The sequence below is a fragment of the Hydra vulgaris genome, chromosome 11 (genome assembly GCF_038396675.1).
Source record: "Hydra vulgaris chromosome 11, alternate assembly HydraT2T_AEP".
Lineage (NCBI taxonomy): Eukaryota > Metazoa > Cnidaria > Hydrozoa > Anthoathecata > Hydridae > Hydra > Hydra vulgaris.
In genome coordinates, this window is record NC_088930.1 from 30772565 (window position 1) to 30791176 (window position 18612).

The following is an 18612-nucleotide window of genomic DNA, read 5'->3' on the forward strand; positions in this document are numbered from 1 at the left end:
CATAATTATTTTTTCTGCTATAAGTTTTACAAATATGCTGAAACTATAACTTAGATAACTATTGTTCAAAAAATAAAAATTGCAAATAATCTATCTGTGGGTGGGTGGTTCTGCATTTATAAGAGGGTTAGGACTTCTACCAACCTTAGTTTTTGTGTTATTACATATTTTAACCTTGTTTGACATTCTTTACTTTTTCAAAACTTGTTCTATTCCTACAAAAAATTTAACACTTGTTTATCTTGCGCAATGTGGCAATCTTTAATTTTGCATGAAAATGTAAACAGTAAATGTGGCAAAGATTTTTTTAATTATACTCATCAATACTTGAAATCATTTTAGCTCAACTTAAACTTTATTAAAAAAAAAGGTCTAACCAAACACTTTTTGTTTCATTTAATAAAAAAATCGCATTACCTAACTTCTCATTCCAAAATGACCTGCCCTATTCTAAGTCCCTAAATGAACTAGTCTAATATGCAAGAAGTCTTCAGATAATGCTATATGATGAAAACTAATACCATAATTATTCCTTTGATTTTTAAAAGGAATCCTATGAAAACGGTTAGATATGCTAACTCCCTAGGTGAACTTCATCAAAAATCTACTACTGCATACTTAGATATGCATATCATTAGTATATTCTGCAGACTTCTTAGTATTCTTCTTAATATATTCCTAATATTAGTATATAATATACTTACCAAATCTAGACACTTTTTTTAAGATAATGAAGAAAATAAAAAAATTATGGAAAAAATAATAATATACAGTTTTATTTTGCTGTAATAGATCTCCTTTAAACATAGATATTTGTTCAAGTCTTAAAGAGAGAATGAGAGGGAGAAAGAAAGAGGGAGAAAGAAAGAGAGAGAAAGAAAGAGAAAGAAAGAGAGAGAGAGAAAGATATTAACCTAAGTTTCTAGTTGTTTGTGTCTATACCTTTTCCACTCTTTGCTTTTGATCTTACAGATTAAGTAAGCTCAAAGAACTATCTGGAGTGAGAGAGGAAGATAACAAGTGAGATAGGAATATAATATATGCAATAAATTAAGCTCTTTCCTCCTTATATTTTTGTGTACACTTAATATTTATCATTGGCACCGTCTCTAGGATGAAAAAAATATCTTAGTAATTTTTCAAATAAGCAGCATAAAATAAAAATTTGCTTTTTTGTGCTGACCACAAATAGATCTGAATATGGGTTGATACATCACTAATAGGCATGATTATGTGATGCACTTTTCCACAGATTAAAAAAACAAACATTTATTTGAGGGTCAGGTCTGGGTAAAGATTTAAGGTTAATTATCAAGTTGAAACAACCTTACATTTGTCTTAACCCTATTCGAACCAGCCATGACCTTAAATCTGACCTTAATCATGACCCCATCACCCTAAACCTTGCCCTCACTGGATTTATTTTTTATATTTATGAAAGGGTGTGTTGTTTCAGAAGTAATTGGACCAGCCCAAAAAAAGAAAACAAATAATTGTAACTTATGGATTACCAACATTTCTTTTAACAAAACTATGTATCTTTTAAAATGACATTTGTTCCCATAACTTATTTTATTGGGGAAGCTTTTACTACCAAAACCTCTGAAATATCTGGAGTTCTTCAGTTATGAATAGGCTACCTTATGATCTTTTTGATAAGAAAAAAGCCAATATCTCCAGAAAAAGAAACATTAATTTCAAGGAATACATAAATTGAAAGCTTTTTTAAAATAATTTCCTAAAAAGTCATATTGGAGAAAAATTTGTCATAATTTTCTTAAAAAAACATATGGTGAAAGTATGGAATAATTTTCTTGAAAAGTCATATGGTGAAAGTATGGAGCAGTTTTCTTAACAAGTCAATGGTGAAAGTGAAAGTATGGAATACATAAATTGAAAATTAGTTTTAGAAAAATATATAATCATATAAGTTTTTGATTTGGTAACTTAATAATTTACAAAAATTCATCATCTTTATTAAAATGATTATACCATACTTTAGACTGTAAAGCAACTATTTGCTGTTGCCTGCCTCGCCAAGTTGATCCTGAGCTAAGTAATGACTCAAATGATACATGTTCGCCCACTTCTCTACTCAAAACCTGAGACAATAAGATATTCAAACTTGAGATTATTCTTAAAACTTTTACATAAAAAAATAATTATTGTTGGTATATAACAACTAAAAATGAACTTGCATATTAAATAACAATAAAAACCTTGTGAGCTACTTTAAGTTCTCTTTTAAGGTTTTCCATCTCGCTTCTTAAGTTTGAACAATTTTTCATTGCGTCATTTAGTTTATTTCTTAAGTCTTCCTAGAAAGTTTAAACAAAAATTTTACTAATTTAAACCACTATATCATCAGGGATAGTGCAAATCCGCGTAACTAGCATTGGCTACTATATTTGGATATTAATAATTTTAACACCAAATATCTATTGTTGACATTACAAAAAACATGAATAATACACTTTATACTAAAATGAACCAAAAATCTGTTAAAATAAAAAAAAAAGTTTTAAACTGCTCCAGTAAAAAAAATGTAGATGTGCAGTATTATCCAATGCTAGTTACATGGTTTTGCGCTATCCCCGACAATATATCATTATTACTGAATGTCATAAATTCTTGTTATAATCATTATTTTAGAATATTGTGGCAAAGTATTTCACAAAGTTAAATAAACATTTTTAAAACTATTAGTGTAAATTCATCAAAAGTTTAACTGAGATTTTTTAACTTAAGATACTTGGATAGTTTACCTTCTGTATATTTATTTATTTCTAAAGTCTAGGCTTTCCTATATAAGAATAAAATTTTCTGCAATATGTTTAACTACGTTTAAACAATTGTAAAATGTTAATATTGTTACCTCAACCTTTTCTTCATCTGTTTTTTTAATGCTAATAGCGGCTTTCTTAATAAAGTATAAATTAAAAATATATACACATATAAAAACGTAATAGGGATATTTATGATGGCCAGTTAAAAAATAAGGTTAAAAAATTAACCTTAAAAAAATTAATTTTTTTGACTTTTAAAAATTAATCCAGGTAAAATGTTGTTTTAAGAATAAAAACTTTAAGTATAATCAGACTTTAAAAATTGTTGACCTTTAAAAAATCTTGTAAACCATGATTTATCAAATGAAAAATTAGGTTTTTATTAGGTTTTTGTTTATTTCTCACCTTAGTATAAAACCAATAAAAGAATATTAATTCCTATTGAAATTATGATGAAACAACTGTTTAAAAATGCACATTTGACTGCAAGTCACATTAAAGTTAAATTGTTTTATTTGTGTTTTGTAAAAAATTCCCACCCACCCTTTTATTAAGACTCTTCAATTTATTAAATCTGGAGTAAAATTCCCACCCACCCTTTTATTCCCCCCCCTTCCTTTTATTAAGCACTCGAGTGCTGCATACAAAATTTGTGTCAAGACTTTTTGTGAAGTAAATTAATTTTTAGTTGAATAAAATGAAATTAAAAATTCTTGAGCTCATTAAGAGTTGTACAAATCAAAACATCAATGGTATTACTATAATGAAAACACTCTAACCGCAATAAAACCAAGATAAAAATGAAAACAACAAACTTTGAATGTGCTTGTTTATTAAATTACTTTATTTACTAATTTAATATGTATTTAGTTTTACTTTTTACTTTTTGTATATAATACTTGTATAATATATATATATATATATATATATATATATATATATATATATATATATATATATATATATATATATATATATATATATATATATATATATATATAGTGTATATATATATATATATATATATATATATATATATATATATATATATATATATATATATATATATATATATATATATATATATATATATATATATATATATATATATATATATATATATATATATATATATATATATATATATATATGTATATATATATATTTTTTTTCGTTAATTCACCTCCCCAACCTTCTCTCAACTCAACCTTCTCTCAACTCTATAACTCCGAAACACAAACCTTGACGAACAAGGCCGCTGTGCGGAGAAACAAGTTGAGCGTGGTACTACCATATATATATATATATATATATATATATATATATATATATATATATATATATATATATATATATATATATATATATATATGTATATGTAACATAAGTGTTCATTTTGTAAGCAACAAAAAATTAACGAAAAAGCACCTGCACTTTGGTAAGTTTTAACTTAGGTTACACAAATTCAAAATTAACTAAGCATCGTTATTCAAAACTTCAACCCTACTATGCCGTCGCTGGTTAACTTTTGCTTTTTACGTTGGGGTCCATACGGACCCCAATTAAATAATTATGTTTTTAATAAAATAATTTGTTGTTTAAAAAGATTACCCAAGATAGTTTTATTCTGTTTTACCAAGAATAATACATTACTTTGTTATTAAAAAAAAATCTAAACAAATATATATATATATATATATATATATATATATATATATATATATGTATATATATATATATATATATATATAAATATGACCGGTATAAATTTGTGCATTCAAGACATAGCTGGTACTAGAATCACACAATAACCATAGCTTTAAGCCATATTTAGCTGGTTTGGATTTTATATATTGTCTAAAGGAACAACGTCCACGAAATGGAACCAGCTGTTCATCAATAGTAACATTTTCATATGGTCTAAAACTATTTAAAAGTGTTTGTATCCAAATGTCAAAAACCTCACAAATAGGTTCAAATTTGTCATTGTTGGGTTTTAATAATCGAATTTCTTTGTTGTCAAATCTCAAAACTATTGAAATGGTATGAAAACACTCACGACTCATTACCGAACGAAAAATCTGCCGGCCATCACTAATGTCCCATAGCTCCTCTGTAGCTTCACCTGGTGATCGGCAAACACCTGCTAAAAATAAAAGTCCAAGAAACCCATTTAGTTCATCCTCAGATATTGGTACCCACTTTTCTTTAAAAAGAATTTCACCTTCTTTGTTTGAATTAGTTAGAACTATCTTGAAGATCTTTGGGGTAAAAAAAAAGTTGAAAAGCATCATTTATTGAATTTGTCATACGTATTGCATATGGTGATAATCCTGGTTTTAATTTCATGACATTTTGTGCTGCAAATTTTTAAGAATTGTTTAGTCTTTGTTTTTGCCATATTTCATTACTTTTTGGGCACTTATAAACATTTGTTGTACTGCTAATTTCCACTTCAGTTTCAACTATTTCATTAGTTTTACCTGGACTTATTTCCTCAGCTCTATCATTATGTATATTTCCTCTTTCTAACACCTGATTTGCACAACTTATTCTCCATTGACTATTTAAGCCATAAATGCTACTAGTGCCTCTAACTCCACCGCGAGTTCTACATCTTCTAGCTCCTAATACAGGTGTTGACCTATTCTCTACTTTTGAAATTGCAGGAGTATCTACTTGAAAATCAGCATCATCTGATGACTCAGTATATTCTGAGCTGTCTGTTGTTACTTCAATAACTTCTTCTTCCTCGTCATCATCATCATCAGATGTTAGCTCTGCTAACATCTGATGCAGATATATATATATATATATATATATATATATATATATATATATATATATGTATATCAGTGGTGTACACTCGTGGTCGCCCGATGACAAATGCCACCCAAATCTTTTGAAGGGCTACTGGAAATAGTGTTTTAATGCAATTGAATCGCCCGGCCAGGTGGCTATTTAAATTGGTTCATTTTTTAACTTATTACTTAAATTTAAGTTACTCATTATTTAAATTAATTTTTTTGCTGCAGTTTGCATTTCTACATTTAGCAACGTTTTTGGCGCTAAATGATAATTACTTTTTAATTTAACGTAACAATAAGGCAACATTTTTAAAGTCTGATTGTTGAAGTTTATTTTGAGTGTTTTGAAGTCATAAGTGCTAATAATTTGCAAATGTTTTTATGAAATTAAATTATAAAAATTTCTTATGTTAAAACATTTATTTATCAAACGCTTTTCATTGAATAATAAACTTTTTTTATTTAATTTTGTCAAAACGTTTGTTGAAAATGTTTTGTTTAAATAATATAACAAAAATTTTAATATACAAATAAAGTTTTGTAATAATAATAGATTGTCCATTGTTATTAAAAATAATTAAAATATAACTATAATATTTTTATTATTTTAAAGAATAACTTCAAAAAAAGTTTGATTAAAAATTATTTTATCTTTCCATTATCGTTCATTCAAAGTTTAATTATGAAAAAACTTTTCTTTCTCTCTTTAAAAGAGTGAGTGCGCAATAAAAATACAAAGATGTTTAAAATTTTTAAAACTTGTTAAAGTTGCAATTCTCATTCATTTAAAGTTTAATTCATAAAACATGATGCAAATAAACATAAACTATCATAACCCCTGTCAGTTAAGTTAAAAAAATAATTGTTAACAAAAAAATTTATTATTTTTATAATTTCATATTCATCAAATATGAAAATATAATTTTATTTCAAGTGAAAACATACACTTTAAAAAACTCATTGAAGACATAAATTTTTTTTTTTTTAAATAATTACCGACCACTCAAAATATTGGTGGGCAACCAAGATTAGCTAAATAATTATTCTCAGTTGCCCGCCGGGTGACCTAACAAAAACCGAGTGAATACCACTTTGTGTGTGTGTGTGTGTGTGTGTGTGTGTGTGTGTGTGTGTGTGTGTGTGTGTGTGTGTGTGTGTGTGTGTATATATATATATATATATATATATATAAATATATATATATAAATATATATATATATATATATATATATATATATATGCATATATATATATATATATATATATATATAAAAATATATATATATATATATATATATATATATGCATATATATATATATATATATATATATATATGCATATATATATATATATATATTCTACAGCTTAGTTAGATAAGCATTTAGATAAGCTCATTAGTCCCCTCCAAGCTCAATTGCGTGGAGGGGACATTTGAGTTTTAAAAGAATCTCATTTCTGCTACAACATTGGGCTCTCAGTGGCTGGTAAACTTTAACTCAGATAAAACTCAATTTTTTTTAGCTAATTGTTATCCTAACAATCTAGATCTTTCTATATTTATGAATGGTTATGTACTCAATAAGTCATCTTTCCTTCCTCTTCTAGGTTTGACTCTTCCAATTTTTTTTATGAAAACCATATATTAAAACCATTGCAAAATCAGTATCTGCTAAGGTTGCATCTTTTTATCTTTCTTACTCCCAATTTTATTCTTTATCTCTATAAATCTTAAACTTATCCTTGCATGGAATACTGTTGCCATATCTAAAGCAGATCTTCGAATGATGCCCATTTTTTTTAAGACAAGGTGCAAAAATGCATTTTAAACATAGTTGGACCTGCTTTTGCAGTCAACCTTCAACCATTGTCACATTGTTTTAATGTTGCTTCTCTTTTTCTTTTCTATAAATACTATAATAGATGCTGCTCTAAAGAGCTAGCATCTCTTGTGCCATCTACTAAAATTCATTCTTGTGTTATTTATCATTCAATTAAGTCTCATTTAGTTAGTATACAGCTGTTGTATACATGTCTTTACTTTAACTACAAAAACATGAATCACAATATGTGTGTACTTTTTTTTCTCCACCTGAAAAATTGTCCTGATTAAAATCAGAATTTTTAAAATTAAATTTAGTAAATTATATTAGAGCCATGCAAACCTGTTTTGCAGAGAGTATATATATTTATGACAGTGGCGTAAGATTAGTATTATGTATTTATAGAATTATTTGAAAATAGAATCACAAATAGTAATACCTCTTCCAAACAACCAAGTTTATCTTGCAACAATTTCTTCTTCAACAATTTTTTTGACTTTTCACATTCAAGCTCAGCTGTTAGGGCTTTGCATTTCTTGGAAAAAAATATAATTTTTGATGCTGCATTACCTCCAATACATTTCATTTCTTCATCTGAATTTGTATTGTAATTATAACATATATATGTATATATACCATAAACATACATACATACATACACACATACATACATACATACATACATACATACATACATACATACATACATACATACATACATACATACATACATACATACATACATACATACATACATACATACATACATATATACATACCTACATACATACATACATACATATATACATACCTACATACATACATACATACCTACATACATACATACATACTAGCAATCGACCGAAATTGGGTTCAGTTCTGGTTCCAGCCACAACACAGACCCAATTTTTCGGTTCCTATTCCGGTTCCAGTATTATTTAAGATTTTCAGCTGGAATTTCGGTTCAAAATGCTACCGAAAATGGATATCTTAAAGCTTTATTAAGCATTATCATTTTGATAAAATAATTTTAAAAAAAGTTTTTTAAATTAAACAAGCTTGAGAAAATAATACAAAAAATAGTACAGAAGTTTACTCTCAAGAAAAAGTTGGTTCAATCAGAAGCTGAAAGTGTGTCAGTCTGTCTTGATGCATAGTCATCATTTCATCATGGTTACATGGGGATGACGGTTCACTATATTTCCAAAGATTGGAACCGTGTCAAATTCTACATCTCTTGTTCTCAATTTGATGAAAGGAATACCGCAAAAAAATTTTTCAACAAGATCGAAACAACAGCAAAAGAGTGGGAAATTTTTTCAAAAATTGAAGTTTGCTTAAGAGACAATGCAGCAAATGTAAAGGGCAGCCTTTAATGAACCAAGCTGTAATTATGTGTCAGCTGAATGCCTTAACCACACCCTTTAACTTGTCATCAAAAAATAGCTATTTTCAGATCCAACCATAGACGGACTGATTGCAAAGAGTCAAAAACTCTGTTCTGACGCATCCCATTCTACTGCTTTCTACACTGGACTTTACAGACAGCAAGAAATCCAATTGGATACAAAAGTCAGACTTGGCTTAAAAAGCGATGTTGCCACAAGATGGAACTCTACCTATTGTATGCTTGAGAAAACTTTACACCTAAAGCCAGCCATAGCTGCCACCATAATCAAATTTCCTTCAGTGGGAATTGAATTTTCTGACAACAATGAAAAAAATGCATCGTTTTTTCATATTGTCAAAAATTATTATGCAATCTCAAACTCAAATAGAACCAAATGCACGTTCATCTTCCAAAATGATAAAAGAAGCGTTGAATGATTTTTTGGATAGTCTAATGGCTTCTCAATGCCTTGAGTTTTGGAAAAGCTATGAAAAAATGCAAATTTTAAAATCAAGTTAGCGTTGACTAAGGTGGAAAAAAAGTACCTAACACCACCTCCAACATCTGCAGATGTTAAAAGACTGTTTTCTACAGCTGGAGATATTCTCTCAAACAAAAGAAACAGAATGCATTCAGAAAATTTGAAAAAAATTTTTTGTCAAGAAAATCTTCCAGTTGTTGGATTCAGTTATTAGTAATTTTTATTAATTTAATATTTTGTTTAAATTAAAACTAACTTTAAAAAACAATATATATTATTGATTTTTGGTTCCGGTTTCGGCTCTGTTCCGGTTATGAATAATAAAAATTTTAGTTCAGCTCAGGTTCTGGCAAAATACTAGTTCCGGTCGATCACTAATACATACATACATACATACATACATACAATATTAAATTTACTCTTAGAATCTGCAACTGTGCAGTTTGGGATGGGTTTCCATTATGATTTTCATAAAGAAAATTCATTATGGATCAATATAATAGATAAAATTTAGATAAAAATATTTAATTTTCTTATCTAAATATGACATTATAAAAGATTTTTTATAACTATCCATTTTTTATAACTAGCTAGATTGTTATATTCGTACACAACAATATAGAATATTTTGTACTTTGATTGATAGATATTTTAACGCATCATAGCAGGAGTTTAAACTGATGATCCTTGGTGTCAACAGGGATCACTATCGTTTTTTAAAAACCGCAATAATAATGAATAGAAAGTTTTTTTTAAATATAAGTGTTTTTGTTTTTTCAAACATATTTTTTAATTAAAGCTATATCGACTATCTTATAGCCTGCTGCTACAAGGAAGTGCTACTATATTAACTATCTTATAGCTTGCTGCTGCAAGGAAGTGAGGCTACATCGACTGAGGGTTAGGTTTAGACAAGCCATCTATCATTTTAAAAAAAATTTATTCAAATTTTTAAACTTGCTGGTCTGGTTTATTAGCGGGATCTTTAAAATTACAGTTTATGAAACTTTTCAACTACCATGCAAGCTTTTGCAAAACCATGCAAGCTTTTGCAAAACTATGCAAGCTTTTGCAAAACCATGCAAGCTTTTGCAAAACCATGCAAGCTTTTGCAAAACCATGCAAAACTTTTCGACTACCATGCAAGACTATATACAGGTTTCGGCAGGAAACCTCCACACCCGTGCAAATCAGTTTACGAGGGCAAAATAAAGCCCGTGCAAAGTATAAATATTTGGTAAAAATAGTTAAATATTTTTATGTTTTTATTTAGTTGTTCTTTAAAAAACTTCTCAAATGATGTAATTTTGTAAAACTGTTTGTTTTACTAGTTAAAAAACAAAACTATTTCATTCAGGATATGCTAAAAAATTATGAAAAAAATAATTTTTGAATATTCTGATGTAAAAATAAAAAATAAAAATCAAACAAGTTATTTTAAACAGCTATAACTGTTCTGTATTATTCTGTGTTATGTTAAAAGTTAAACAATTAGTATGTTAAAAAGTAGGCATAATATGCAAAAGAATTTAACATAATAATCTGTGTTTTCAGTATTCTTTGGAAATTTGTAAACTTATACAATAAGAACTGCTAGATAACAAAGACAATTTCTTTTTTGTATAATCGCACATTTTGCTTAATTGATTGATAAACTAATTTGTCACACTTTAAAGTTGTTTCTTCCTGTTTTTTTTTGTTTTGAAAAAGCCGGCAGTTTATTTAATATGCTAATATATAACTCATTAAAAATCAAATATCTTATTTATAATTAAAATCAATGATCCAAATTTTAGTGATAATGATAGGAAAAATGTAATCAAATGGGTTACTGATTTATTTACACAAAAACGACGATCTGCTATTTTTGATCCAATAATTCAACCTGCTACAAAAGTAAATAGTGAAAAGGACAACATTGATTACGATAGTTTAAGCATGAAGGTAAATGGAAATCACCTGAATTGAGTAAAAGTGAAGAAACTGCGTTTGATTTTGAAATTGAAGATATTTTGGGCTAATTTATTTAAAATATTTATAAATAATTTATTACTATATATATATATTCCTTTTGTATGATAAAAATAATACTATATGATTTCCTTATATTTTATTTTTGTTTTTATATTTGCGCTATATTTAATACATTTAAATATATTTTACAGAAATAAACCTGATATATAAAATAATACTGCATTTTTTTTTTTTTTTTTATAATTCACCTCCCCAAGGCCAAGAAGGCCACTACAGATGAAGAGGCTAATTGTGGTTATAACCCTCTCTCAACTCTTTAACTCCGAAACACGAACCTTGACGAACAAGGCCACTGCGCAGAGAAACAAGTTGAGCGCGGTACTACCAGGGACGTGGCGGGAATTGAACTCGGAACCTCTCGCTCATGAAGCGAGCGCTCTACCACTACACCACTACCGCATATAAACCGCATTTAATACCCTACTATTGATTCTATTAATTAAAAAATTTAAAAAAATATTTTTTTTTTTTTAAATTCATATAAAAGCCTTTTTTTATACACACCTATATTATATAAGAAGAATATATTTAAGAAGTATATATACCAGAATCTTAAAAAATATATTTGTACAAAGTCTCTTAAAAATTAAAAAATAGATTACCTCAAATTTTAACTTTCTTATCACATCAACATATATATTTTCTCCTAATTTCCGAAAAGAATTAATTAAATAAGAAAATCAATTAGGAGTTCATAAAAGAATATGATAGTAAATTGAACATAAATGGTAGTAATAATTTTAGTCTAAACAGTTGAAAAACAATTGTAAAAGAATAGAACTCTTTAGTTCAAGGTTTATTTAAAAAAAGATTTTAATATAATTGTCACTTAATATAATATATCTTTATAGCTTAGAGATATCACAGGTAAATTTTTAAAAGAAAAATGAACTAAAGAAACGCAATAAGAAATGTTATATTTTATTCAATTATTTTAATAAGACAATATTTTAATACTCAAATAGATCTTGCAAAATTGCTACCTTTATTGCAAAATTAGTTAAGCAAACGTCAAGATACTTGAATAAAGAAACGTGATGGTTGCGAAGGTTGTTTTTCTGCCATTTTTTGCAATGCTTGCAAATTATTGGTTTGACTACATCTGGAATAAACTCAACAATAATCCAATTATAGAACTGATAAAACTGGAGAAATTGAGAAACAAAACCAAAACAAAAGCATAATAACAAAAACTCAATAAGTAGAGCACACACTAATAACTCTGAGCAAAAGATAAAAACTGCAGTGTAACTTCGAAAAACTATTATCTCAACTTTACTTTTTTTCAAGTATCCAACTATTCAAAGTTTAATTACCAAAGTTTTTTTAAACGATTTGTCACTCTCCTACTTGTTAATAAAGCGAGTGTAGAAATTTTTATATACAATGACATTTTCATTCACAAAGAAGAAGAGAATAATATAATTAAGATCATTCATTTTTATAAACAACAATGTGATGTATAACAGTTTTTCATATATTGTTGTTTTATCAGAATGATTGATTATATTTTAACATTTGAATATTGTTTTTTATTTATTATTTAATTAATTACTAAACTATTAAATTAAAATTACATATAAAAAATTATTTAAAAAAAAACGTTAGGTTTTTTTTTTGCAAGTTGTTTTTATGTTTTTTTATAGCTAAAAAAAACATTTATTACATTAAAATGTTTAGCTGTAATTAATTGTTGTAAAAAACATTTGTGGAATATTTTTTTTTATTAGATAAAAAAACAGATAGATAAATAAACTTTTTTTTATTTTCCATTTCTTAAAAAAATGTAATTTTCATTTATTTTATTAAATTTAAATTAAATTTATTATTAAGGATAATTAAATATAAATTTATTTTATTAAATATTTAATTAAAATTCTTTTACAAATCTTAAAACGTTCCATTTTTTTAAAGTAAAAAAAAAAAATTAATAAATTAAATTCAAGTTACTTAAAAATGTTTGTATTATATATAACTTTATTTTACATTTCAGTTTTAAAATTGCTTTTTAACAAAAGTTTTTTCTTTATCATTAGTTTTTTGAATTGATCATTGACTGAACATCGATTAAAAATGATTAACTAGTCTATGATAGTGTGTGAAGATTTTGCTAAAGCCAAAATGTTAAAAAAAGGTTAATAGATTTTATTTATTTTTTGACCGTTAAAGTGAAAAACTTTATAATTTTTGACGCCATTTTTTTCCCTCAAAGGTAAGTTCCAGCTCTATGATTTAAAAAAAAAATATTGGTCTGATTAATGCGCTTATGTAGCTAATAAATGATGTCAATACAAAAAAATTCTTTTAAACTCGAGTTATAAATGTTATGTTTGGGTTTTCCCTTTTTGTTAAATTTAAGTAGAAAAACTTCATTTTTTTTTTTATAAAACGAACCAAACTTTTATAACTGAACAAAAATAACATGATCATAAGTAAAAGCTTTAAAAGCCCAACTTATATTTATTTTATTTTAAAAACAAAACTAATACTAGTGCTATAAATATAAGATAAATTTAATGTAAATTTCAAAATTATACTGATATTTGTTAAAAACAAGTTCTGCTTATAACATCTTAAAACTGAAAATACTATTACTTTTTTTTGGATTTTGTAAGAAAGACTGAAAATACATTTGGCTTCACGGTAAATGAAAACAAAATATTTTAATGGAAATAAAAAAAAGCAGAATGCAAATTAAAAAAAACAGAAAAGCTGTAATCTTTGTTTAATTACAATTTTTATCTTATCAAAAATCAGTTGAACTAAAATGTTTTAGGTAGCGCGAATGTTTTTTTAAAGAAGGATTAAAACCAATTTTTGACTAACACTTCGACCCTGCCCCCCTTGCCCTCTTTTCCATTAAACTTTTATTTTCAACCAAATTTAATCTAGTTAGTACAACTATTAATAAAAAAAAAATATTGCAGCATTTAAATCTGTTTTAAAATGAATGAATTGCAAGAGTTAAAATCAAAACTGAGTGCTTTGTGGTGTATAATAAAATATTTTTACATATCACATAAACTTGTTTATATTTTGAATTATATTATTTGGAGTTCAAATCATTTTGTTTAAAAAGTTATTAGAAAATGAATCAACAAAAATATTTATATCTTTAGTTTAATAATAATGAAGCTCACTGAATTTGACTTATTTAAAATTTCTATTGATGAGGAAAATAAACAACCAAAAACTATTTCTGCAAATATAACAGGTTGTATACTGATAATTGCTAAGGCACTTGGCTCCGATAAATTGACATTTGCACAAAAAACAATAGTTCAGAATAGCTGGCAAAGATCTGCATCTGAAGAAAAACAAACTTAAAAAAATGGGCTATGCTAGCATACAATTCAAGACATAAGGAAACCTTGCTTAAAAAGTATGCTAAAGAATAACTCTTTTAATAAGGTTCCAATAAAAAACGATGTTGATTTAAACAGATTGTGCTCTTGGTAGGCATTTATATACAAACTAAAAAAAACTCTTTTAACTGCTAGTTTTAACTGTTAGTTTTAATATATTGCCTAGTTGGAAACATCTCAGAAGAAAACAATCTGAACACCAATTATTATGAATTATCTTGAACCTAATTCTGGTGTTTACTTTTTACAGTTTACTTCAGGCTATTAAACTGACAATGCAAAGGATATTGGAGAACATTGTTTTAGATATAAACATTAAAAATGTACTAATGAAAATAAAGTTTAGATTTGATAGTAGTGGAAGCCATGCAGCATTTAATTAAAAAGATAATGTTAACACTAGCAATATCATACTGACAATGTTCTGTTCATTTTCACTTGAAACAAAAGCAGGTTTGTTAATATGGTTGCAAATTCACCAAATGCCCTATTCAGTCACAAAGCGCTGAGTCTTCAAACAGGAAAAGAATCAAGAGAAACTCTTCAATCATTGTCTTTAATTCTGACATTGAAGAGTTAAAAAAATAAAGGTTTCATTATGTATAAAGAGGGAAAATAATTTAATGTAAATGTGATAGTGCAGTCATATATGATGGGTATGAAAGCAGAGACAGTTCTTTACTTAAAAAACCCTGATTATACCACAAGGACTGGACTAACCTTCAAACCAATTCCAACCTGTGATGTAAAACCAATACAAGTAAATTGCTATCTTGTAATATAGTTTATATTATTCTATAGTCTTAATATGTGAACAAACTTGATATTAAAAATTATTACATTTAAAAATTACTGATATTTTTATAGTTTCTTCATGTTTTACTGGGTACATTTGACCATTTCACGAAGACTGTTGTACATGTGAAAGCTCGTGTTTTTAATTGGTCTGAGTCCCCTTTCAATGTGTCAAATAAATTTCTGAAGCAAGTAGAGACTTCATTACAAACAGAGATATTAAAAAAACAGATATAAAATGGGACTACCCTGATACAGTTGGATAAAGAAGAACAACAACATCAGGCTATATAGCTAGAAAACTATTGCATAAAAAATTAAACAAGGGTTATTGCACAAACTATTGCACAATTGCCTGTTTAATATCATGCAACATTTCAAAAGTTTGAATTGAAATCTCAGAAATTCTTTAAGTATTTTCCTCAAAAAGAAAAGTTTATTTGGATCAATGTAAAAGCCATTGTCTATTGTCCTATTAAATGAATTTCCGCCTGTTACAAAAATAAATTTACCTGGATCATGGATCAGTATAATACTATCACTTCACAAACTGATTGGTCATTCTTGGGAGCTAATTTTGAATAATGAGGAAAGTGGTTTGGGAAACCTTTATGATTCAGGGTTAAAAGGTAATAACAAAATATTAAGATTGATACTACTAGATTCTCAAGAAAACACTCCTAAATTGTCAATTTAACAGATACCATTAACAGAAAGTGGATATCACCTGATAAAATTATTTTTGACAAGAGATACAAGTCAAAACTGTTCTGCAAATTTTGGTATAAAAGAGGATATAAAATGATAAATATTGTTGTAAACAAAATGTCTCTAATAACATTTTATCTGAAGATGACACATATTTTAAAATGTTAACATAAACTACGTATTTTAGTACTTCTTTTGATAATTTTTATTGTTTTTGTCATTGATGTACCTATGTTATTTTTGTATTAGAAAATATACATATTTATAAACATTTGATTGTTCAATCATATGTATCAAACATTTTGATACATATGATTGAGCTGTCGCAACTAAATGCTAAATACTTGGTCGGGCATAGAGTAGAATTGCCCGACCATATATATATATATATATATATATATATATATATATATATATATATATATATATATATATATATATATATATATATATATACACACATACATGAATGATACCTGAATGATAGCAGGAGCAAGTAGTTTGTAACTAATAATGTTAATACTGGATCGATCTGCATATAAAAAAGTAGGAATTTCAAAACATTTAGAAGTTACTTGTGCAACTAAATTAGAATATTCACCGCTTAAGATGAACATTCTCAATATTTACTGAAAAAATGTCTTCACCATGGAAACCATTATATATTTTTAATTTTGTAATAATTCTATTGTATTATTCTATTCATCAGTTTTAAAATTTTTATAAACTCAATCTCATTTTCTTGTATTTTCTTTTTTTCCAATTATTAACTTTCTTCTTCCATCTTAATTTTGCTGGTTCAAAAATTGATGTATCACAAATTTACCTGGTATCATTTAGGTGTATCATTCAGGTTCTCAGTATAAACAAAATGGTTAATCTTATTAATTAAATATTTTATAAGTTGATTTTTTCATGTAGAATCTTCATGGGTACCATTTGATAAGGCAACAACAGTTCTTTATTGCATCTCAAAAATACAGAAATATGTAGAGCAATTGCATAATCACTTCATTTAAATTCCTGGTGACTATGATCTAAATTCTTTAGTTAAGAAACAGCAGCTCATGATGCTTTCATCAGAATTTTATAATGAAATGGAAATTCCAGTTTCTTCAACTTCAAATCAGGATGTGCTTACTTCCAACAACCAATTAAATTGAAAATACAAGAAAATCAATTATGGAACTTTTTTAAGCTACAAAGTTTGGGAATAATGTTTCCAAAAATGTATAATGTTTCCAAAAATGTTTGCAAAATAAATAAAGACGTTTTTTTTTTAATTGCAAAAAATATTTTTTGTTCATCAAAAACTTTTATGAAAAACCATGAAAACACTTTTATGTATGAATTATTTTATATCGAATTTAAATAAAACAATTGTTTTGCCATTTTTAATGGAATTATTTCATTTAGAATTTAAATAATTTTTTTTTTAATTATATGTATTTTTTTGCAATTTTTATTTTAATTTAAAACTTAAATAAAACCTTCATTTTTTTGTTTTTATTTTAATTATTTTATCTAAAATTTAAATAAATAAAGTGTTTGTCTTTCCATTTTTATCTCTATCATTTTTTTTATTATTCATTAAAACCTTTTTATATATATATTTTTTTCCATTTTTTTAAAAATTATTTTATCTAAAATTTAAATAAAATTTTTCTTATGTCTTTTTTAAAAATTATTTTACTAAGAATTTTAATGAAACGTTTGTCGTTCTTTTTTTATTTAATTATTTTGTTTGACATTTATGTAAAACTTTTTTTGTTTTTTATATTTTTGCCATTTTTATTTTAATTATTTTATTTAGAATTTAAATAAAACATTCATTTCTCTGTTGTTTTTTTTTATTATTTCTAATCTAGTATTTATTCAAAGCACTCTTATTGATATTTTTATTTTAATTTAAATAGCAAAAAAAGATTAATTTTTAAATTGCACACGCCACCTTAAAAATGACCATCCAACCAGAGCTTTATTGTGCACTGGCATTAAATTTAAAACAAAGAAGACTGATACAGTAAACTCCTAGTTATTTGAACCTCCAGGGGGAACATAAGTTTACTTTAAATAACCGAAATTTCAAATAATTGAAAGTCTTATTTAAGTGACCTATTTCAAGTTTTAACAGAAGTAAAACAGAAATAGTAAAAAAGTAAAGAGTACAAAGGAAGAAAAACTTTGGAATTAGATGCTGTTTAAGTTTTACCTTCTAAAAAAACAAATTTAAAATAAAAAAATTAAATCTTTACAGTTTTTTGAAAAAATTGTCCATTTTTGATTTGCTATTTGATTTGCTATTTCAATTGCTATTTGATTATCTAAAAAATGTTTATCAAACATCTTTGATACAAAGCCTAGCAATTGTTGGATTTTTACGCCATTATTTTCAAAAAGAGACCAATATTCAATTAACTCTATT

General features: G+C 26.1%; 1 protein-coding gene across 2 annotated transcripts in view; it reads right to left on the bottom strand.

The window, feature by feature from the left end:
• The window catches only part of LOC101234487 (coiled-coil domain-containing protein 13), a 68909-nt gene that overhangs the window by 39246 nt on the left and 11051 nt on the right, over positions 1–18612 (bottom strand). For both annotated transcript variants that reach the window (XM_065810744.1, XM_065810745.1), the window contains exons 4-7: positions 7854–8008; positions 2876–2920; positions 2220–2318; positions 1998–2102 (exon numbers count right to left, since the gene is read on the bottom strand). In XM_065810744.1, the coding sequence (XP_065666816.1) occupies positions 1998–2102; positions 2220–2318; positions 2876–2920; positions 7854–8008 (404 nt within the window). The remainder of the gene's footprint in view (positions 1–1997; positions 2103–2219; positions 2319–2875; positions 2921–7853; positions 8009–18612) is intronic.